This window comes from Macaca mulatta, chromosome 3 (genome assembly GCF_049350105.2).
Source record: "Macaca mulatta isolate MMU2019108-1 chromosome 3, T2T-MMU8v2.0, whole genome shotgun sequence".
Lineage (NCBI taxonomy): Eukaryota > Metazoa > Chordata > Mammalia > Primates > Cercopithecidae > Macaca > Macaca mulatta.
The window spans coordinates 93,313,620-93,339,316 of record NC_133408.1 but is presented as its reverse complement, the minus strand read 5'-3'; the positions used below and the strand labels follow the sequence as shown (position 1 = coordinate 93,339,316).

Here is a 25,697-nt window from a genome sequence, read left to right as displayed (position 1 = left end):
AGACTTCAGATTTTCAGATTATGCACAGCCCGTACGGATAAGCTGCTCGATTAACCAGTTACATATTTCAATCTGAACTTACAGTACAATTTTGGCTCACACAGAGTTTAATGTGTCAGTGATATGTAAATGCTATTTTAAACTGTACTATCTTTATAAAGAATTTCAGCTGGTTGTATGACAGAAAACATTGATCTTTTTGTCTCTGAAAATCTAAGATATCATTATATCCTATCCTAAATTTACAAAAAACCTCTATGAAAGCAGTCAACTTTGTTGAAAAACCAGTGAGTACACCTCCATGTCTCCATCCATTGTTGCAAAGACTCGAACTTGACCATTGCTTACTCATCTAAAATAGAAAATATATCTGGCAAGATGTTATCAATGTCACCTCTACCACCTTTATCATGCAGTTATAAACTACACTGCTCAAGATTATCAACATAACCAAATTCTGACTACAAAATGAAAGCATTAGCCAAGATATAAAGGCAATATAAGGAGAAACAGAAACAAAAGATTCAAATTGCACTATCAAAATGATAATACAACATGGAGAAATAAAAACAATTCAGGTTGCTTCTGAATTGTTTAACTTTTATACTCTGACTACACCTCCTTAGTAGAATATACTCACAGGAGAAAAATAACTAGAGAAATACTGAACCATACTTGGCAGGTTTGTTATTGGTAATGACATTAGTGCAGTAACTCTGAAACAATTTTGTGTGTATTACAGAATAATTTGTTTCTGGAACCTTTTTGTATTTGAAAGGAAGTGTTCAGACACCAATGAGATATATTAAAAGGGCAGAAAATAGTGCCAAAATCATAAAATATCTAGAGATTAATAAAATATGTGCAAAACATAAAACATTGCTGAAAGGAATTAAAGGAGACGAATATAAACCTATGTTTATGGATTGGAAGATTTAGTATATTCAGGAATGTTCATTCTAAATTAATCTAGAGATTAACCAGCAGGTTGTATATGTGTTGAAAGAGAGGGGAGTAGTGACAAACTGATTCTAAAATTTGTATGGAAACACAAAGGACCTGGAATAGCTATGGCAATATTGACAAAGAACAAGGTTGGAGATCTTCACTATCAGATATTAAACTTATAAAGCTACAATATTTAAGGCAGTGTGATACTGGCTTGAAGATAAACAGACTAATAGCACATAATTGAGGTGTAAAAATAAATCCAAAACTATATAGTCATTTTATTTATGACACAAAGCCCACTACAATTCAGCAGGCAAAAATTTTCTTTTTAACAAAAACGTACTAAGTTAACTGGGCATCCTATTTGGGGTGGGGTAAGGGAGGAAGGAATCTGGAACCTCTTTCATACTGTATACAAGATTCTAGACAGATTACAAACCAAAATGTGAAAGCTACACCAAGGTTTTCCCTTATATTTTCTTCAAGCTTCTAAAAGAAAATATGAGAAAATCTTTATGACCTACAGTAGGCAAAGATTTTTTTAATCAGACACAAAAAGGACTAAACATAAGAGACTGATAAATGGAACTTCACGAAAATTAAGAACTTCTTCATCAACAAACCCTCAAAAGATCATGTACACAAAGATAAAAATCACAAAACCCAAAAAGATGAAGAGACAGGTCATAAGTGGTGAGAAGCGACTTGCAGAACATATATATACTTGCAGACAAAGAGTTCCCATATATGAATAAAATAACCCAAGTATTTTTTAATGGGTAAAGACTTAGGTATTAAACAAAAGAGAATATCTAAATATGATAAGCCATATTAAAAGGTGCTCAATATCATTACTCATCAGGAAAACGCAAACTAAACCCACTATAAGGTACCATTTCACTCATCCGAATGACTGTAATTAAGAGGACTGCCAATGCCAAGCACTGACACGGATGTATTGACAGAAGAAATTGGAATTCTTATACATTGCCAATGGGAGTGAAAACTTGTACAAGCACTTTGGAAAACAATGTGGATACATATCACAGACATCTGTTGAGAGAAAGACGTCAGGCATAAGAAAGTATGACTCCACTCATATGAAACTTCCAAATAGGCAAAACTAATCAATATTGATAGAGACAGAAGAGTGGCTACCTGTTTTGAAGGATGGGGAGGGATACAGATTGGACAGGAACAGAGGTGAGCCTGCTTGGGGGCTGGAAATAGTCTATACATTGATCTAGTTCCTGGATACAAGATTGTATACATATGCAAAGATCCACTGAACAATTAAAATATGCAAATGTAAATGTATGAAAATTATATATCATTAAAAGGTGGGGAGACTACTACCAGACAAATTTGTGACAATGGGAGCATCAAAAAGAATTGCGATGATTATAAAACATTGAATAAAAAAAAAATCCTATGCATATATAATAAAAGAAAATGGCAGGCGAAGGGATTTATCTTTATAGAACACCATTAAATGTAGATGAAATGGCAGAATTAGAAAATTACAATTTGCAATGGCTAATGTAATAACTAATTCAGGCAAGGATCATCAGTGGATGCATAATCAGTTGGTAAATGTTATGGGAGAAGAGGATACTCAGGTGTCTCAAAGTATCATCCCACATTTCAGCTATTAATTAAAAGGAAAAAGGGCATTTTTATAATAGAGACATATGACAAATACCACCTTAACCATGTGATTTAACTTAGTAAATTCAATAATGGGACAAATTGGTTTTGCATGCCTCCAGAGGTAATGCAAAGAAAAGGACACATCATATGTGCCACATTCTTCATTAAAATGTCTAATCTGGCTGGGTGTGGTGGCTCACGCCTGTAATCCCAACACTTTGGGAGGCCGAGGCAGGCAGATTACTTGAGGTCAGGAGTTCAAGACCAGCCTGGTCAACATGGCGAAACCCTGTCTCTAATAAAAGTATAAAAATTAGCCAGGTGAGGTGGCACACACCTGTAATCCCAGCTACTCGGGAGGCTGAGGGCATGAGAATCGCTTGAACCTGGCAGGCAGAGACTACAGTGAGCCAAAACTGTGCCACTGCACTCCAGTCTGGGCAACAGAGTGAGACCCTGTCTCAAAATAAAATAAAATAAAAGTCTAATCTGAATCTATTAATGAGGAAACAATCAGACAAATCCAAATTGTCAGACCTCTACAAAATAATGAGACTCCTCAAAAATGTTAATGCCATGAAAAAAAAGAGAAACCGTTTGAGATAAATTTTTCTAAGTAAAATAACAACTAAATGCAATGTACGATCCTTAATCAGATTCTGGATCCAAAATAAAAGCATCAAAGAATTTATGGGAATAAACTATGAAAATGAGAATATGGGCTGTATTAAGATATTATTGTATAATTATTGGTGTTAAATTTCTCAAGTATGATAACAGTATTATGATTATGTAGGAGAATGTCTTGCTTTTAGGCAACATATTCTGAAGTATTTAGGGGTGAGATATCATATCTGCAGCTCATTTTCAAATGGATTAGAAAAATGTCTGTGTCAGTGTTTGTATAACAGAGACAGCAAATGTGTCAAAATATTAAAACTGGTAAATGAAAGTGAATCTAGAGCATTTCTGTAAGTTTCAATTTGTTCAAAATAAAAAGCTGGAGAAAAAACAGTAGAGAAAAATGGACTTTCTTGTACTGCCTTTTTAGTACAAGATTTACAGTGGAACTAGACATAGCCCAAGTGAAGATATAGAACAGCTGTTGGCCCTACTGTCACACCTGGGAACAATTGCATAATTTAGGTACGGATCTGCCATAGGCAGAGAGTCTTTGCTGGAACCAAACAAATTCTAACAACATAAACAAGAATCTGAAAAAGGTACAAACACAAAAATGAGTATTTGTTGTGACAGCCACCCCTCCCTCAACCTGGGACACACATAGACATACACACATATGAATCTGGCAGATAAAGGAGTTGGGGAGAGTCAGAACCCAGTGAGATCACAATCTCACACAGCACTTAGGTTCCAGGGCCTTGCCACGGCTGAATCTGGAGATGGATTAAAATTAACTAAAAAGCTGAAAACTAACCCCTTCCCAGTTTAGAGTGGTGAGATCAAAGGAATCGTCCCCTGAGTTGAGCACCTGGAAAGTTGGAGATGGAGGTGGGATTGTAAACTGGTTCAACCATTGTGGAAAACAGTATGGTGATTCCTCAAGGATCTAGAACTAGAAATACCATATGACCCAGCCATCCCATTACTGGGTATATACCCAAAGGATTATAAATCATGCTGCTATAAAGACACACGCACACGTATGTTTACTGCGGCACTATTCACAATAGCAAAGACTTGGAACCAACCCAAATGTCCATCAGTGACAGACTGGATTAAGAAAATGTGGCACATATACACCATGGAATAATAAGCAGCCATAAAAAAGGATGAGTTCGTGTTCTTTGTAGGGACATGGATGCAGCTGGAAACCAACATTCTCAGCAAACTATCGCAAGAACAGAAAACCAAACACCAGATGTTCTCACTCACAGATGGGAATTGATCAATGAGATCACTTGGACTCTGGAAGGGGAACATCACACACCGGAGCCTATTATGGGGAGGGGATAGTGGGGAGGGATGGCATTGGGAGTTATACCTGATGTAAATGACGAGTTGATGGGTGCTGACGAGTTGATGGGTGCAGCACACCAACATGGCACAAGTATACATATGTAACAAACCTGCACGTTGTGCACATGTACCCTAGAACTTAAAGTATAATAATAAAAAAAAATGTTAAAAAAAAAAGAAAAGAAAAAAGAGATCGCTGTAGTTCATTTGAAACTGGAAGTAAACTAAAACAAATTAAAACTATACTACTGCCTTGCTTGGCAGGGCTTCATATGGGATCCAAATTCTCAGTCTCTCTTACTAGGTGCTTGACATAAAAGAAGATGTTCCCTTTTTAGGGAAATTGAAGCAAAAATGATTATCTAGTTCAACCTTTATCATTCTTTTACAGAAATTGTCTTGCATAAAATAAAAAGCTATGAGACATGCAAAGCAGCAGGAAAATATGACCCATTATTAAGAGAAAAAAACAGTCAATGGAGTTAAATTCCCAGAAAATGTAGATGTTGGCATTAGAAGACAGACTTTAAAATAACTACAATAATTAGATTTTAAAATGTATAGAAAAATATTAGTGAGATGAAGAGGTAGGAAATTTCAACAGAAAAATGGAGGCTCTAGGGAAAAAATGGAAATTCTAAGAAGGAACAAAGAAAGAAAGGGAAGGAGAGAGGGAAGTAGGGAAGGAGGGAAGGCAGGCAAGAAGGGAGGAAGAGAAGAAAGAAGAGAGAGAGGGAGGGAGGGAAGGTGGGAGGAAGGAAGGAAGGGATGGAATTTACCAGATAGTGATGATAGCAGACTGCATGCATCAGAATAAAGCATCCGTCAACTCCTAGACATGGTAAGAGAAAATATCCAAAGGGAGGAATAGAGAGGAAAAAAAATGGGAAAAAAAGGAACAGTGTCAAAAATCTGTGAGATAGTATTTTTTAAAAGTTGAACATACATGTAATTAGAATCCCCAAAGGAAAAGAGAGGAAGAATGGGGAAAATAAAGTATTTAAAAAGAAGATCTTGGCTAGAAATTTTCCAAAACTGATTAAAAATAAAAACCAACCCATAAAAGTGTTCAATGAACAAAACACGTCTAGGTTTACCACCATCAAACCAATAAAATCCAAACACATACTGAAAATCTTTGAACAACAAAGAAGACACATTATATTCAGAGGAACAACAGTGAGAATTATAGTGGACTTCTTATAAAACAGTGGAAGCCAGAAGATAATGGAATGGCATCTTTAAAGTGCTGAAAGGTAAAGCTATCAACCTGTAATTCTTAATCAGCAAACATATACTTCAAAAAATGAAGGCAAGATAACATTTTTAGACAGACAAAAACTAAGGGACTTCTTGGGAGATCTTTATCACAATGCTAAATAAAATTATTAAAATTAAAGAGAAACTATGTCAGATGGAAATTCAGATCTGCAGGAAGAAATTAAGAACACCATTGAGATGCAACCTGAAATGCCCAGTTGTGAAGGATGACTAGGAGTTAATTAGGCACAGGTCAAGATGAGGGGGGCAGAGGTGTATACAAAGCATAGGAAACAGCGTGTGCAAAGGCCCTGAGGAAGGAAAAGGAATAGACCTTTCCAGGAACTGGAGAAAGAAGGGCCAATAGGGCTGGAGCAAAACAAACAAAAATAGCCTGAAGAGTGATGTGAGACAAAACCAGAAATCCAGCTGGGGCAAGGTCATAAAAGATGTTGTAGGCCACTTTTCTATTGTAGACTGCTTTTCAAATTTACATCAGCAGATATGCTGCTAAGATTAACACACTCTGTTTTTATTGAACTTCTGAAGTTACTGTAAGTTTAATATAATAAGTTCATAAATCCATAGACATACCAGTGAATAGCCTTCATAAAATTATACATCTTGTACTTACACAGTTTCCTAAATTCATGTAAAACATAATTTAAATCATGTCATTCTACTAGTCATCATCCTCTAGAGGCATTCCATCCACTCCAAATAGACCCTACAATGACCTACAGAAATCTGCTCTCACTCTATCCTACCTCCAATTATTAACTGCCTGACCTTATCTGCTATCACTCTCTGCTCCTCCTTGCTACTGCCCAAAAAAGCCAGTTATTCTCCTGCTTTAAGGCAGAAGATTATCCCACATCATTCACATGATTATCCACAAGGATAGGAGTCTTTGTTTTACTTATACATCTCAAGTATCAAAAAGTATCTGGTGTACAGCAGGCCAAAACCTTACCAACACCGGAAAGAAGGGAAGAAAGAATGAAAGAAAAACGAAGTAAGAGGTCCACAAATTGGCAAGAAAAGGTCTCTGCACCTTTCATTTGTAAAAGATAAATTATAGTGATGTCTTCTTTGAAATGCTACTCCCCTACTGAAGAGTTTCGTGTTTGGAGAGATTAATGGGGAATCAGGAAACTTGTAATCCTCTCTCTGCAAAAAGATGCGCAATATTGATCTGGGCAATGATTTCTTGGATAAGACTGCAAAAGCACCGGCAAGGAAAGCAAAAATAGCCACATAGGATTGCGTCAAACTAAAATGCTTCTGCACAACAAAGGAAATAATGAACAGAGTGTAGAGTCAACCTGAGGACTGGGAGAAAATAACTGCAAACGATGCCTCTGATAAGGGGCCAATATTCAAAATATATAAGGTACTCAAATAACAGCAAGAAAACAACTCCATTTTTAAAACGGGCAAAGAATCTGAAGTCATTTCTCAAAAGGAAAGATACAAATGGCCAGCAGATATAGGAAAAAAATGCTCAGCTTCTCAAATCATAAGGGAAATTCAAATTAAAACCAAAATGAGATATCAACCTACACCTGTTAGAATGGCTATTATCAAAAAAGACAAATGATAAGTGTTGGAGAGGATGTGGAAAAAAGGGAACTCTTGCACACTATTGGTAGGAATGTAAATTCATACAGTCATTTTAGAAAACCATGTAAGTTTCCTCAAAAACACTAAAAATAGAATTGGCAATCCCACTTCAGAGTACATATCCAAAGGAACTGAAATCAGTACATCAGAGATATCTGCACTCCCATGTTCATTTCAGCATTATTCACGATAGCCAAGCAACCCTAAGTTTCCATAAAGAGATTAATGAATCAGGAAAATGTGTTATACATACACAATGGAATATGACAGAACCTTAAAAAAGAAGGAAGTTATGTCATTTGAGACACTATGAATGGAACTGAAAGATACTATGCTCAGTGAAATAAACCAAGCACAGGAAGTCAAATACTGTATGATATCAATTATACGTGGAATCTAAAAGTCATTCTCACAGAAACAGAGAACAGAAAAGTAGTTACCAGAGGCTCAGGGGAGAGAGGGGTAATGGGGATATGATCCAAGGATATGAAGTTTCAGTTGGGCAGGAGGAGTAAGTTTTAATGCTCCACTTGGTGACTACAGTTAATGTATTGCATATTTTGAAATTGCTAAGAGATTTTTAGCATCCTCACCTCAAAAAATGCTAACTTGGTGAGGGAATACATATGTTAACTTGCTTGACTGACTCTCTCTACAATGTATACATAAATCAAAACATCACATTGTACCCCATTAATATCTACAATTATTTGTAAGTTAAAACAAATAATTTTTTAAAATACAAATATATAAAATCACCTCCCCGCTGGGTAACCTTGAGCCAATCACTTAGTGTTTAAGTGCTTCCATTTTTATGATACTGGGATACTTACTATATATCTACCATATAAGAATAAGGATTAATGAGATTGTTTTCAAAGTGTTCTAAGAATTCTTTTCCAAATCTTATATAAATGGCATAACTATGTCAATGAGTAATTAGGAACATGTATGTTTATAGTTTAGTCTCAGTTCAGTGCAAAAATATTTAAGAAATATGGGTCAGAAATATGTTGTAGGCCATAAAAATGGTTTAACTAGAGATGAACCCCAAAGCAATCCTTTCATTCACTTTCAATTACTTTTGGAGGCAATCCGTTCATCTACTTTGAAGTACTTTTGGGGGCAATCCTTTCATTTACTTTGAATTACTTTTTAAAAAAGTATTTATTTTTAAAAAATACAAAGTAAGGAATTTCCTCTTCATATGTGTACATCTTTATATATGTGAACATGTTTTACATGAAACAGCATCAATCATGCTTCACAATAATTTTTTTAATCTTATGAAAAAGCTAAACAATCCTATTTCACAAAAAAAGAATTTCTAACAATAAAAAAATTGGAGAAAAATACTGTATTCAGGTTTTTCTTAATAAACATTCATGTGCTTTCCAATCAGCAGGCCAAAACCTTGCACCATCAACACATGTTGTGTGCATACTGTAAAAGAAAACATTCTAAAGGCAAAACGAAATTGCTAGCTTTCATCTTTGCAAAAATTCTCAGTTGCAACAGAATGAAATTTACTAAAGAAGCTTGATCAATGAAAATATCTGCATAGTTTTTAATATAAAATGTATAACCTCAACATTACTGATCATTACTATAAGACCTTTTATTGCATTTTACAAGTTTCAGATTTGAAGGTTTTAAATGTGTTTTTAATTATTTATTTAATAATTGATTAAGCTATTCATGCTACACATTTTATAACTGCTTTGTTCAGGCAAAATGTTTCCCTTATAAAACCACAGGAGGAAAAAGAAAATTTTAAAAAAGTATACCTATGCTATCTTAGCATCTAGTACAGAGCAAACTAAATAATGGAAATAGAACTTAAATGTAAGTAACAATTCAGAACTATTCTTTGCAATATAAACCAGTCACTCATGTGACCAAAGTAACTCTCCTAAGAAAGTAAGGTACCAATTAGTAACCCACTAGCATTTCCAGAGAGCAATGCTCTATAAAAGCTCACTAAATACATAAATAGGTACTACCAGAATAAATATTTCTGTCCATAGAAAAAGTGTATGCTTAAAAATCAGAAAAAAATAGGGTCTGAAAATCTCATTACCTAAAACCAAAATATGTTGAGTTTTCACCAATATTTTACCCAAAACTGCAGTTTATGTTCTCAATTTTAATGACATTACCTGTATTTTCACGAGTAATTTTACATGCAAGTAAAATTATCTACTTATTTCAGTAAAACTGAAATTCTAATTCTAATGATATTCAGTTTACCTTTTCCTAAAAAAAGTGATGTCTAAGCATGCTTTTCAGCTATACCAAGTAGCTGAAAAGTATCAAAAAGACAATTCATCAGCCTGAAAAGCCAACTGAATAGTCTGAATCCCATTGTTAAAATTTAAGAAAACTTTGTAAGGAATGTTATTCAAGCCACATGAGATTCAAAATTATAAGAAAACATAAGACCAAGAATTAAAAACCATGGTATACACGGAGGGTAGCACGATAGACCTTTGCGCTTTACATACAGTGGTCTTCCTGGTGGTCTAGGTTCCAAAATTTTGAATAACCTCTTTCCTCTGACACCTCATTGTTAACACACAATGCTTCTTTCTTCCATTATTAAAAGGTTATTTCCCCATTTCTTAGGTCATTCTCACAGAATCTGTGGTTCAAAGTGCTTCATGGCCCACAGTATCACAATGTGCAGGATCCACAGTCAGGAAAAGCCAAAACTTTTTTTTTTTTTAAACACATACTATACCAATTAACTGATGTCATGTTGCAACCAGTTGTCAAATACTCTAGCTTTACATTTCTGTGATTCTAAATACTAAGAACATATTAGCTAAGTATCCATTAGTAACTCGCTGACTAGAAGTCCAGCATTGACTCTGCATTATGTTTGGAGATGATTACTCTTATAGCACATGTTAAAACATGTGCATATTCAAATACAGCAGGCACTGAGTGTACAAAATGCGTGGAAGGACAAAGTCACTTCACACAAAGCAAGCTGACCTTTATTCTTTTCTCCCTCATATAAAAATTTATCATGAAAGAAATCTACAGAGAGATGTATTAGAAATTCATTTACAACTATGATTAATCTAGAAACGTGACACTCTGAATTTATATTAGAATTTAAACTAAGCTAATTAGTCAATAACAGTAATAATACAAGCTAACAATTACATAGCAGCTACCATGTGCCAAACATTGTTCTAGGTATTTACACATATGAATTTACTTAGTCTCTGCAATAATCCTACGAGGTGGGTAACATCATTATGCTCATTTACAAAGAGGAAACTAAGGCAAAGAGAGATTAAATGACGTGCTCAGGTCACAGAGCCACTAAATAGCAGTCAGGATTTGAACCCAGGCAACCTGGATCCAGAGTCTATATTTTTTACAATACTGTTCTCTTTAGAAAGCCCTTAAACACTCAAATATTTTGCAAAAAGTACTTAAAAGAGTATCAAATGTTAATACATTAAAATAAGAATATACTGTGTAGCTCCTGCAACAAAAAGTTATCCCTACAAAAGAAAGTGGTATCGATTACCGCCTACTTCTATTATAACTAAAATGTTAGCTTTCACAGTTTTAAAATTATACAAACAATTGATACTTGAGGGTAGGTGAGGTGGCTTACACCTGTAATCCCAACACTTTGGGAGACCAAGGCAGGAGGACTGCTTGAGGCCAGGAATTAGAAACCAGCCTGGACAACAAAGAAAGATTGCATCTCTATAAAAAATTTTAAAAAAAATTTTAAGAGTGTGGTGATGAGCTCCTGTAGTCCCACCAACTCTGGAAGCTGATTCTGAGGCAGGAGGATCACCTGACCCCAGGAGTTTGAGGCTGCAGTGAGCTATGATCTACCACTGCACTCCCGACTGGGCAACAAAAAGAAACTCTGTCTCAAAAAAAAAAAAAAAAAAAAAAAAAAAGAATTGATACAGTTGATACAGACCCACTATTTCATCAAATTACTAAGCCTTATATCACATAAGAAGTATAATGGTCATGAAAAGTTAACTTAAATGAATGCTAGTGTTTAAATTTTGAATCAAAATAATAAGATCAAACATTTAAAGAATGCCATTATAGATTAAATTTAAAGAAGAAAACTGCATTGCCAGGAGTAATTCTGAGAACGGTTTTTGATTACCTACCTCTCCATGATTGAAAAAGAAGCACAACACTGTAACCAGGCCTCCTAATCGGCTGCCACTGGAAAAGAAGAAAACATAACTCAAATAACAAAAATTCAGGTCAATCCTAAGAAAAACCTTAAAACACATAAGATCATAACCTCTGGTATTATAAAAGATTTTAGTCATACTAGAACTCTCCTATGCTTATTTACAAAATAGTTTATTTCCTCCAAAATTTCATTAGTCAAAATAACATTTTTTTCATTTTTAAAAAATCATTTGCTAACTTCAAAATATATAGACTCAGAAAAGCACGCAAACTGAAAGGGAATAAAAAATTCTTACTAGTCATACTACTGTACATCATGCAACCTGATTTTTCTGTTTATTTTCTTTAGTACCTCATATTTATTTATGTCCTTCAACATTTCTCAAACTGCTTTCCTTGGGACAGATGACATACGTTAGGAAAAAGGGTGAGAAAGATGTGCAAGGAAAGGGATCCATGGTCATGAGAATGGAAAACCCCACACTGCCTACTTGCTCCTAGAAATTCACAAGGCACTTCCACACATTAAAGATTTAATTTCATATTTCCCAAATCCCATCCCCAAGCTACTTTTCTGCAGAATACAGAATACCAGTTTATAGATAAAGTTTTATGTTTCATTTGTTTTCAAAAACTGGAATAGAACACAAATATAAAGTATGACAATCAGGATTATAACTCTAGGTAAAAAAATAAAATAGTATAATCTGCTAGTTCTAACAATTAACCTTCATTTGCTCAGCGAAGAGTGAAATATGTTCCCTACTGTACCCGAAGTCTGGGTAGGGGACATAAGGTTTAGGTTTATTTCATCATGTTCTGCATCTCTACTCTTGAGGTCTTCTTACCCGTTTTAGCTCATGCTGCTTTCTCATTATTCTACCCAAATATTCTTCCTTCTTTTTCTTTAAGTATAGGTATACCACAGAGAGGTCAGAGAGGAAACAAAGAACCAGATGGTATAGGCATCAAAGGCCCTGTATTTACTCTTGTGATGTATGAACGAGGAAAAGAGGAAGAGATGCAATGGCCAGCAGGGATAATCCACGTAGGGAGTATCCAGAAGGAGACAGGTAGGGCTGGGACCCAGCACAGGTGGCCTGTTTGCCTTGGCAAAAGAGGAGGAAGACTGCATATTTAGTGGCAAGTACTTTGTGGAGTTTCCATGTTCCCCACAGAGCAGAAGACACAGCCACTTGCTGCTAGAGAGAAACAACGGCAGCATTAAAGGTCTGAGGAAAGACAAATGTCTGAAACACCACTCACATTTCAGGAGAGCGGTAACTGGGGAAAACAAGTGCTGCTGGGATATCTTAAGGGAACAATTGAGGCTGCAGAACACACATCTATAGGGTCACTAATCATAAGACTGTGTGATTTTTGCCTACCGATTATCAGCCTAGAAAGTACAAATGAAATATAAAGAAGCAAAGAAACTGAGAACATTGGCCAGAAAGTGGCTGAAGTGATGGATCACTGAAATAAGAGCATCAGATAGAGGCGCTTAGAAAGCAGTACAGGCCAGGAAGTAGAGGCCAGGGTTCTCTCCTGAAAGGTGCACCACATCTTCTTCAAAAGAGAAGAACACAGGCTAGGCCCAGGCTTCATCACAAGTGATTAGACATTAGAAAGGTTAAGACAGAGTTAAGCGTTTAAAAAACAAATAAATACATTTTAATGTTTTGAACTTACTCTAACAAGACAAAAACTATAGAAGTGTATAGGGAAAAACGTGATTTTTCTCTTGCTGCCCTCTCCCAATCCTATTCACCTAAGAACATTTTAGTACATGTCTATTCTTCCAAATCTCTCTCTAACCACACAAACATATATTTTCTATGTGATCATATTAATATCTGAAATTTGTTCCTTTTCTAATTATTCTAGCATAAAGATTATTCCTAACCAATATATGTAATAACCTTAGAGGGATTATTTTTATAGATGGCAAATACTGTATAATACAAATATATTTATTTAGCTCATTCCATATTACTGGACATAGAAACATTTTTCAATTTCTTGCTATAATAAAAAACGGTTAAACTTCCTCGTACATGTAAATACTGGCGCGTTTGTTTCGGCAGGAGGGACTTAACTGTGAGACATGTGAGTCAAAGGATGTGAGCTGTGCCCGGAAGCACTGCAGCAGTCCGCACCCTCGTCACAGAGGATGCAGGAGGTCGTTTCTCCACCCCTCGTGGAGCACCTCATGTGCTTTTCAAATTTTGTCCTTAGATAGGTGAAAACCCTTTTCGCACTGCTTACTTGTATGGATCATCATTTTAGTATTTTGTTTCGCAACATGCATTTTCTCTTCCGTGAACTGCTTATTTACATTCTTGACTATTTTTCTATTAGACTGTCTATTTCCCTACTTAAAAATTAAGGTTATCAAACCTTTGACTGTCAAATGTGAAAATAACATTTAAAAGCTGTCCAAAAAAACAACCACTTTAAGCCTTGAGGGAGATGTGACTGTGATCTGAGTCACACATGGTTACAACTTCCGTTCGTAGATTATAGATTAACTTGCTTTCTCATTTTTCTTGTTCAATACAATGACTAGAGAATTAAACAATGCCAGGCACCAAAACTTCCTACTTTTTTTTTTTTCCAGAGACCAGGTCTCCCTCTGTCACCCAAGCTAGGGTAGAGTGGCACAATCATGGCTCACTGCAGCCTCAAACTCATGGGATTCAGCAATCCTCCTGCCTCAGCCTCCAGAGTAGCTGAGACTACAGGTGTGAGCCTGCCTTCGTAGTTAACAACCTGTTATAGATTAACTTTCTCTGTGTTGCTTTACTTTGCTTAGATCAGACTATAGAAAATCCATCATTATTATACTTTCTGTAAAAAGAAAAAAAAAAAAAGTTAAATGTACCCTTCCCCAAAAGAAATACCACCTATAACCCACCAAACTGCTGTGACTATGTGCCACCTGTATGAACAATGTTGTATTCCTGCTAAAAATTTCTGTCTCTGCCTATATAAATGAAACCTAAACTTCCCTGCTTCCAAAGGCTGACTTCATTCCTTTGGAGTTGGTGTTCCTGAGTGGTCCACCCTCACACTTTGTGCTTGAATTAATGCTCTTTAGATTCTGATATTTTTGATTATTTTAAGTTAACACACATGTGTGACAAAGTATTCTGATACATTTGTGGTGTATGCTGTCAGAAAGAATTTTTAAACTTTTACGTATTTAAGTATGTTGATATTTTCCTTTATTTCTTCTGCACTTCCTGTCTTGTCTCTGAAGGTCTTCCACACCTCAAAACTATAGTCTCCTAAAATTTCTTCTAATATTATTAATTGCATTTTCCACTTAGCTCTTTCACCCTAATTTTGTTCTCTTTGAAATAGCCAATTATATTAAAATCATTTATCAAGTAAACATCCCTTTTATCAGTGAATGAAATTCAGCCTTTATCTTATATTAATTTCTTACAATGCTAGACTCTCTTCTGTTTCATTCAACTGACTTAATTCTGTATTTTTTTGTATCACACTATTTTTATTACTGTAGCATTATGGTAATTTTAACGCATGATTTTAAAAAGCTCCCCACCCCCAACTACTCTTTTAAGATTTTTTAGGTAAATCTTACCAACTTACTCTTACATATAACGTCTGAACCAGTCTCCCAACCCTGCTCCCCTACCCAAGAAAAAAAATATCAGGCTTCTGATCAGAATGACATTAAATTTATATATAATTTGGGTTGGGAAGGACGGTCATTTATATGACAGCCATTCAGTTAAACAGTATATCTCTTTCCATTTACTCAATTCAAATTGCATTCCTTTAAATAAAAATGTTAGGGGCCAGGCACGGTGGCTCATGCCTATAATCTCAGCACTTTGGGAGGCCAAAGTGGGTGGATCACTTGAGGCCAGGAGTTCCAGACCAGCCTGCCCAACATGATGAAACACTGTCTCTACGAAAATACAAACAAACAAACACACAAACAAACAAAAAACATTAGCTGTGTGGTGGCACACAACTGTAGTCCCAGCTACTCACGAGGCTAACAGTCAAGAATCGTTTGAACCGGGAAGGTGGAGGCTACAATAAGCTGAGATTGCTCCACGGCACTCCAGCCTGGATGACAGAGTGAAACTGTCTCAAAAAATAATAAACATTTTTTTGGACAACCAATGTAAGAGTTAAATACCAAAAGTTAAAACTTCTAGAAATACAAAGAGAACATGACAAAATCTGATCACAGTGGAAAATTTTAATTCTTTCATAATCTGACAGGTCAAGTAAGCTAAACGAAACATACTAGGGATTTGAAGGAGACAATCAACAAGCTCAGTGTTGTGACTATACAGAGATTACACATCATTGTCTACGTCACTGGAACATCTAGTTGCAAAGGTACCTCATTCTCTGATTAAAATCTAAAACAACCTAAAACACAAGAAAGATAAGTTTTTTTAAAAATGACACTTGGGGAATTTAATATAAAATTTCCTTTTAAAAATTTCCTGGAACAACGAGGAATCAAAATGGAAATTTAATACTTTAATTTTCTAAATGGCAGAATAAAGGTAGAGAAAGAACAAAAGACTCACAAATCCAATTCCCCGACGAAATCTCAGGATGAGGTTTGCCTAAGAAGTCGCATACCCTCACTCAGTTGCCGTACAACCTGGGAGGCTCTGAGGTTGGACAATTTCCTGAGGGCAGAGCCACTGTGACAACATTCCTTTTTCACCAAATTACTAAAATACAGGTTATGGTCCAATATCTTCCATGAATATGGGCTCAGCTTTGCTTAACTAACAAAAGAGGCATATTTTTTCTAGTACACTTTGGGGAACTGCAAAGCTAGAAGAGGAGAATAAAATGTGTTTATCTCCAAGGATGTTCTGAGTTAGAATCACTGTGAAACGATGTGACTTGAAACAAATCTAAAATAGTGTTCTCCATGTCCACCCTCTTACCCCAATCCATAGAGGCTACTATGTAAGTCTTTTTATTTTGCTAAACAGAAAAGACGCAGCAATCAGAATACCTAAAATTAAATTTTTTTTTTCCCACTATAGTTGATCAGTTGATATTTTAGCATTCCCTAGTGATTAAAAAAAAAAAAGTTTCTTCTGCAATATTACTGTCAGAAAATATGAAAGCTCCTATTGTGCAAATTTTAAAACATTCTAAGCTTGCTAAACATTTACCACATTTACTTATACATCTCATTCACCTAAACCTTGATTTTTCTTAGATATAAAATGAGGGGATAATAAAAAAAAAGCTAAAAACGACCTAAAAATACTTTCCAGTTCTAAAATTTAAGAATTTTATAATTTTCTTCTTTCCTACCTACCACAGTTGTATAGATTTAAATCAATTATTAAGTTTTGATAGGTTTTATTAATCATTGAGATTTTTATCTCTATTTACAAAAATGATGAACCATCCAAAGTTCAACTTTTGAAGAGAAAAAAGCAATCAGAGTTAATTCAAAACTATATTAAATAACTCTTACGAGTAAGCTTTCTTATTGTTGTATAAATGCTTAAGAAAGAGAAAATGGAGAAAAATTTGGAAATAACCAAATTAAGATAATTTCCAATCTTAAGTTGGAGATTGAAGGCTTTGGGCACCTTCCTAGCTCAATGAAGAAATGCCAAGCAGGCCTGGTTCAGAGCTGAGAACCTTCCCCTATACTCACGGTGGCAGGGGGAGAGGGGATTCACTGGTTACTAAGGAAAGAAAAAGGAAAGAAAGATGAGGAATGAGGATAAGACTCAGGAAGGATGAGAAAAGTTCTCAGCTTGGTCCTTTCCAGTCTGTTTCAAGCAAGTCATTAATGTCTTTAACTCTCTATCTGCCAGTTCTAACAGAAGTTACTTATTTATCAGATTGTGAACTCAATTCACCCATGGTGCCTAGTTCCAAGCCTTGTCCATGAAAGACAGTGAAAGGGTATCTGAAAACAGAACTATTCAATCAAAAGACTGCTGGCATTCCTTTTCTGAAAGCTTGGAGCCAAACACACCACACCTCATGTCATTGTTGCTCTCGGTACTGGCCCCAATACCAGGCAGGGCCATGTGTTCAGGTGAGCCTCTGCTCTGACCCAACCACCACACCTCCTCAACACCTATGCAGACCTCTCCACTGTGTGCTCCAGGCCCTTCATTCCATGGTGAACAACTACCTATCTGACACCCACAGCCTCTTCCCAGAGGCTTCCTCCTTCTCTTGCCCGGAAATATCACTCTCCTCTGAACAAATGCTTCCCCTGGAGCCTCCCCTACAATTCTGCCTCCTAGTATCCCAGAGTCTGTCCATTTCCCTCCACCCCACCACCGCCATACCAGCCCAGGCTCCCATCCTCTTCCCCTGGGCTGCTACAGCCTCCGACACCCCCCACCCAAAGCCTGCTCCCTCTACGCTGCAGAGTGTGTTGTCTTTAACAATGAATAGACCCAATCCCACTCCATCCACACAGCCCTTCAATGGCATCCCACTACCCACAAGGTCAAACTCAAACACCAAAACATGTAAAAAATGCCTCGCAGGATCTGGCCCCTTCATACACCTCAACTCCTTTCACTATTCTTCCTCCTGCTCACACTCTGTTCTCCAGCTGCGCTATCCTCATCAGAGTTCCTCAAATGATAAGACCACACTGACAAGAGTGTGCAGAGCAGCATGGGAGCAAGACCAGTGGGGAGCAGAGCCCCATGAGCTGATGCAGAGTCATCCCAGGGTGATGGGCTGGCAGAGAAGTGGAAGAATGCCAGAGATATTCTGAAGCAGGACAATAATAATAGGATTTTGTGACTCCTTGGATTACAGAGGAAAGAGGAAAGTCATGGCTATCTCCGAGAGGTCAGACTGGGCATTAGAATAGACAGAAGAGTCATTTGCTGAGACAGTGAACACATAAAAAGGGGAAGGGTTTGGAGAAAAGATGCCAATATTGCCAACCAATAACCTTCATCAATTTATGCATACTAAATAAAAGTACTTATCTTTTAAATATTCATACACAACTGTTAGACCAAATGGGTTTGATTAAAGATACGTTAGCAGGCCAAGTTAATAGTACATTCAAAAAAAAAAAAAAAAAGGCCAGGCACGGTAGCTCACGCCTATAATCCCAGCACTTTGGGAGGCCAAGGCGGGTGGATCATAAGGTCAGGAGATTGAGATCATTCCAGCTAACACAGTGAAACCCCATCTCTACTAAAAATACAAGAAAAAAAAAATGGCCGGGCGTGGTGGCAGGCACCTGTAGTCCTAGCTACTCAGGAGGCTGAGGCAGGAGAATGGCGTGAACCCGGGAGGCAGAGCTTGCAGTGAGCTGAGATCATGCCACGGCACTCCAGCCTGGGAAACAGAGTGAGACTCTGTTTCAAAAAAAAAAAAAAAAATTTGTAGCTGGAAAAGTTTGAGATGGTAGAATTCACAGTCTATTTAAGATGCGTTTTTAGCCAAAAATCCAGCCTGTATAAGCAGTAAATGCTTGATTTGTTGAAAATAAAGAATAAGAAAATATGCAAAACAATGGAAGCAAAACTAGCATGAAATTTAAGAAATTCAACTTTTCCTTAAAACAGGTGGAGGGCAGTGGAAGAGTGGAAAATTAATACAAAACGCTCTTCCATTCTGCTACAGAGCTTAAGAATACTAAGCACTTCATAGGTAAGTTGGTTGGATCATGGGAAGAGACGGTAGGAAGATTAACTGTGTTAATGATGACTGCTCACTTCAGATGTAAAGGGGGACATCAAGCAAAATTAAAAAGGGCTTTGACATACAGACTAATCTTCCAGGCCCTCAGGGCTTCTGGAACATATCTAGAAAAAAAGCAGCTTAAAAAAATTTCTCAGGTATCAAAGAAAAACTCTGAACCTCCAATAACAGAGAACAGAAAATCGGAAGATGAAGGTATTGTCCTCTGACTAGCTGGTTCCTTATGTGGAAGAAAAGGCATTTTCTGCTGACTACTTATGTCTACAAAAGGATGTCCAGGCTTTTCTCACAAAAATTCAGAAACAATGGAGAACTGGGTAGAGAAAAGGGTAAATATTCAAAAAAGGGGGAGGAGATCAGGAACAGATCAGAGGGGACCCAGGGACTCTGGGCAGCCCTCATTAAATGTAGAGAAGTTCATGAAAAAGATCATTTTTCTCTTCAAAAAGCGACCTCATTGCCAGAGAGGGGATGGAAGTGAGGAAAAGGGAACACTGACCCTGCCTCAGTGAGTGTGTGCTCAGCCCTCCCTCATGTATAAGTGTCTGCATATGAGCGGGGGTGAGGGGGAGGAGGAGTCACTGGCACTGGGTGTCACTTCTGCACTGAGGTGAAGAATCAGATATGCCTCCTGGACTCCGGCCACAGGCAGAGGCAGCTGAGGCTGGTAGATGAAAAAGCAACAAGATGAAAGGAGCCTGGGTCTCCCCAAACAAAGCAGTTTCCAATCTGCTCATGCTGTAATAAAAACCACTAGTCAGTTAAGACCCATCCACTTTGCAACCTTCTAACCAGCTCCTCATTCTTAGATACAAATGTCAAGCTAGGAATCACCAGGCTGTGGGGATGGGAGCTTCCAATGTGAAAAACAGAAACTAATACAAATTGAAGGGGGACCAAGAAGTAACAAAGACAATGCAACAATTAGAGAAATTTTCAAACTCAAGATTCTTGAAGTTGGAAATCTAACAGAAATGACAATAAAATGTAAAAATAAAATAAGGGAGAAAAACCCTGAGAAAATTCGACTTCAAGAAGTCCAATATCCAGTCAATAACTTTCAAGAAAACAGGGAAAAAAAATTGAGATAAGAAAGTCATTATGGAAATAATACTAAAAAAAGTTGTCCTCCAAAGTGAAGAAAGTGCCCAGATAGATAGAGCACACAAAGTATGCGATGAGAAGGATGAAATAATATCTGCCACATCATGACCTTTTAGGGGACTAAAGAGAGAAAGATGAACCCAAAAGCTGCCAGAGGGAAAAAACTAGCCACACACAAAAGGAACTAACGGTAGAATAGCAGCAGACTTTTGAAAGCTACACACCATCTTAGAAGACAGTCGAAAAAAGCCTTTAAAAGTCTGAGGAAAAGTTAAAATCAACAACCAGGCAAACCAGTAATTAAGTATAAAAATAAAAAAGGAAATATTCAAACATGACAAACAAATGTATTTTAAAATTATCTCTGTGACTCTCTTGGAAATTACCTGACAATATGATCCTCAAAAGGATGAAACAGACCAGAAAGAGACCAACTTGGGGTCCAAAACACAATGAATCCAACGCAAGACAGGAAAGGGGAATTCTCAGGATGGTGGTGAACAAAACTCCCAGGGAATCGCTATACGGAAGCCCAGGGAAGGATGGGTCTAGGATGGAACCAGAGACAGAGGCTCCAGGAGGGAGGCCCCAGGGGATAGGAGTGGGAGAAATGAAATAATGGATTTTATACATTTGACAAAGTATAAAATAAGTGTTTACAGTTCATTGTAGATCTGGAGAGGAATTAATCAGCATACAGAACACCAAGGAAAACACAATATTAGCAATAATTAACCACAGGAAAAATTTTAAGTTACCAAATAAACAATTATTTATACTACTTAATTCAGCAGTAAGCAATATTTTTACAGTCATAATAATGTAACTGTGGACCATGGTTTTACGTATTAGAATTGCTGAGGTTTCAAAGATCTGAAAGTGGCTTCCCCTAGACAAAGGGATTGATGAGGTCGGGTAGACAGATGGGGCAAGGGACCACTGATGTACTTGATTAGAAAAAGTTGAATAATGCCCAAAGATATGTATGTATATACAAAGCAGTGAAAATTCAGTTTAAAAACATACTAATAAGTAACATACCCATTGTAGGACACATTAATAGAAAGAAAGTTGTTCAATTAACTTATTTGGAGACCTCTTGATACTTGCCAAAAAATACTTATCAGGAACAAATCATAAAAATGTTCCAGGTAACATTAAAATAGATGTTCGTAGTCACCACCAAAAGAAATAATACAGTATATTTTAACCTTGGCTTGAAAACCATTAAAGAAAAATCTTCCAAAAAAAGAGAAACTTTCCATACTGAAATTACCAACTACAAACTACCAGACCATGTGAAGGTATGGAGTTACAGTCATCTTACCTAGAGGATGAGGAGTTGGGGAAATGTGTAATCGCAAAAGCAGACATTTAAGAATCCGCCCCCCAACACGGAGTATGTTACCTTTCCCTCCAATGTGTAGTTAGTTCAATAAATGATTCTAAGTAAAATTAACTGAGGAAACTATTAGAATAAAATTACATGTATAAAATTACATGTATGACAGCCACAAATGGAGCAAAATAGGATCCCGAAAAATGACAACACTAGAAAGAGTAAACTTCCACCTATCAAACTAAAACAATGCGTACAAAAATATCAGCTGAAGAACAGAAAAATCCTGGGACCTCAGAATCCTTCAGAAATGAACTATTACGGAACAGTAATATTCTGGAACATGCGAACAGAAAAGAGAACAGAAAATCTAGATCCTTCTTAGTGTCATGTATCTTTAAAACATTTTAAGTAAAACTTTTTATGAAATATAAATACCACTCACTCTGGAAATGGAATAAACACTTTTTTTCTTCATTATGCAGAATCTTTAAACAAAAATTAACTAAAGCTGCAGACAATTTAATTGCTGTGGAAAGAACACTTAAAATGTATTCTCAAAGACAGTAGAGCACACATTTTGGAGGCACTGTTGGTACTCAAATCCCTACTCTGCCAATGACCTCGTCAAAGTTATTTAATATCCTTGTGTCTCAGTTTCCTCATCTATAAAGTGGTTTGCCTATCTCATGGAGTAACCATATGGATTAAATGAATTTCTGACTGCAAAGAGTTTAGACTAGAGCCTCGCACATAAGCGTTATACATGTACTGAATTTCTCCAATCAAAAACAGTCTTCAGTGAAGATTGGAATCTGCAGAAGGAAAGCTTCAGAATGAGTCCACTGGAAAAACACTTGCTAAATCAGTAAATGCTAGTAAAGCTTATATGATAGATAATATATTTCTATTGTGCCTTTCACATATGGTAACCATAAGCTAAGTTTTTCTTTCAATATTTTATTAATTATCAATTCATGTATTCAACCAAAAAGTATTTTGGAAGGCAAGCATTCCTCTGCGTCCTTTGCAAACACTACCTTATTCCATTCTCACACAGAAGACAGTCTCTTAAACTCATTTAGGTGTTCTCCCCTCTACTCAATCACTTCTTTAAAAATCTTCTATACTCTTCCATTTTAGTTAACCTAATAAAACACCGCACCTCCCTTTTACAACCCTAAAAGACATCTGTTACTTTATATTTTCTTTTACATCTAAAGGCAAACCAAAGAACTGGCAGTCACTCTGAGTTCTGCTCACATCATTTATTCAAACTATATAAAAACTCAACCGTAACAGATTCCACCCACAATTTAGAGCTTCTATACAGCTTTTTTTGGTCTTCTAGCCTTAACCATGACAGCCTAAGTTTGCCAGACATCTAAGGAAAGCACCTAACATGGAAGGTAAAGAAGATGTTTAAAAAAACAAGTGAGGCCAGGCGCGGTGGCTCACGCCTGAATCCCGGCACTTTGGGAGGCTGAGGCAGGCAGATCACCAGGTCAAGAGATCAAGACAATCCTGGCCAACATGGTGAAAGCCCCTCTCAACTAAAAAATACAAAAATTGGCTAGGTGTGGTGGCACATGCCGGTAGTCCCAGCTACTTGGGAGGCTGAGGCAAGAGAAAATTGCTTGAACCCAGAGGCGGAGGTTGCAGTGGGCCAAGATCATGCCATTGCACTCCTGCCTGGTAACAGAGTGAGACTATGGCTCAAACACACACACACACACACACACACACACACACACACACACACACACAAGCTAGAAGATGCCAAGGTTATTCCGGGAGGGTAAAAACATCATTAATACCCTCAGAGGGAAAATTTATTGAATCCATGAAACAAAAATAAAATACTATTTTTTAAAAAGGAATGTTTATAGAACAAACAAAACTTCTTGGAAACTAAAAGCATGATAATGAAAAATAGAAACTCAGCAGAAGGTAGGAAAAAATAAGGCTGATAAAATGTTCTAGAATGTAGAACATAGCCAAATAAATTAAAAATGGGTTGGGGGGAAGAAAATTAGAGGACGGGAACTATGAACATCCAAACAATAAAAGTTCTGAATCAGAAAACAAAGGGAATAAAGTAAGTAAAGAAATAATTCAAGAAAATTCCCAGAAATCAAAACATGACTGAAACAACCCATCAAGTGTCCAAGAGAACACATGAAAGCAGATCTACACTGAGACATAATGCTCTGAAATTTCAGAACCATAGAGACAAAGAAGATATTCCACAATCTTCCAGAGAGAGGAAGGGGAAGCACAGGTCACATACAAAGGTTTAGAAATCTGAATAACTTAGGAACATCTGAATAGCACCGTCTGCAGCAATCAACATTCTTTTTTTTTCTTCTTCTTGAGACAGAGTCTCACTCTATTGTCCAGGCTGGAGTGCAGTGGTGCGATCTCGGCTTACTGCAAGCTCCACCTCCCGGGTTCACGCCATTCTCCTGCCTCAGCCTCCCAAGTAGCTAGGACTACAGGCGCCCACCACCATGCTCTGTTAATTTTTTGTATTTTTTAGTAGAGACGGGGTTTCACCGTGTTAGCCAAGATGGTCTCGATTTCCTGACCTCGTGATCCGCCCACCTCAGCCTCCAAAAGTGCTGGGATTACAGGTGTGAGCCACCGCGCCCAGCCAGCAGCCAACAATGTTTTCATGTCTAGAGTTCAATATTTGGCCAAGCAGTGAACCAAATATGGAAGCAAATAAAGACATTTTCAAATATGCAAAGTTTCCTAAATGTTTACTTCCCAGCTATCTACTCTCAAGACCTACTTACTAGAAGATGAGGTCTACCAAAGTGAGAAAATAAACCAAGAAAGAGGAACAAACAGGACAAGGGCACAGGAGATCCAACAGGGGAGAGTAGTCAAGGAAATCCCAATGAGATGGCAAAGGAAAATGCCAAGAGGACAGATGTACACAAACCATGGAAGGTGGCCAATCCAGAACCAAGTACTGACTCATGCCCAAAATCTCCATATTTTATTTGTGTGAGCCTGGACCAGATTCTCATCTGTATTTTATCTTGGCTCCACATGCTTTACTGCTGGCATCAGTTAAAGACACTTATGTCACTCACAGAAGTTGTTCTGCTTTGATATGCGCCAGAGCCAGGGTAAACAGTGGGGAATTTAGAAAGAGGGAACAGCTCCTCCCCTCATGATATTTCTGCTGGATATTCAGTACCTGGCCACTACATTTCTGCCAGATGTCCCTACCGACTGAGTCCCACATTTATCCCAGGACTAGCTCATGACCTTGCCTACTGATGTCCTGAGGAATCACGCTCCTGGTTGAAAACGTATATGGGATTTCTCAGGCCTGGTCATATGCAAGGCTTTGCCTGGCAGGCATCACAGGGAAAAGACGCCCTTCACACACCAGGCTTGGTGCAGAGCCAGTGTACTGTATTCTCTCAGGGGAGTTGCAGTCAACGACTCAGCCACTTCTGAGAGATAAACCTCTTCTTATATTTGCCTTCCTAGCCCACGCACCTTTATTTCCTGGTCCCATTCTCTGCTGAGGCCTGGTGGAGAGGGGCTCCTTAAAGTGGCTGTTCCCCACTCTGACTCAGACTCTGCTCTCTTTGGCTCTGAGCCCTTCTCCTTTGCCCCACCACCTCAAGAACCATAAACTGCAGGAGCCTTTTGCTCCCTTTTGATGAGGGTGAGATATCCTGGTCCTCACATCCCACTTACACCATTACAGTAAATGATTAAAGGCTTAACTCTCACTTTTGGCCTGTCCGTTTAACCAGCCACTCCCATACCTGACAGCTCAGCTCCCTCCCGTAGCTCAGCTGAGCTCCTGAGGGCCTCAGAAAGTTCCCTCGGGGAACCTAAAGACCATGACTCAGAAACTCTT

General features: G+C 37.3%; 1 protein-coding gene across 1 annotated transcript in view; it reads right to left on the bottom strand.

The window, feature by feature from the left end:
- Positions 1 to 25,697, bottom strand: part of DPY19L1 (dpy-19 like C-mannosyltransferase 1) — a 108,819-nt gene that overhangs the window by 50,174 nt on the left and 32,948 nt on the right. The window contains exon 7 of the mRNA XM_028845871.2: positions 11,622 to 11,679. Within this exon, the coding sequence (XP_028701704.2) occupies positions 11,622 to 11,679 (58 nt within the window). The remainder of the gene's footprint in view (positions 1 to 11,621; positions 11,680 to 25,697) is intronic.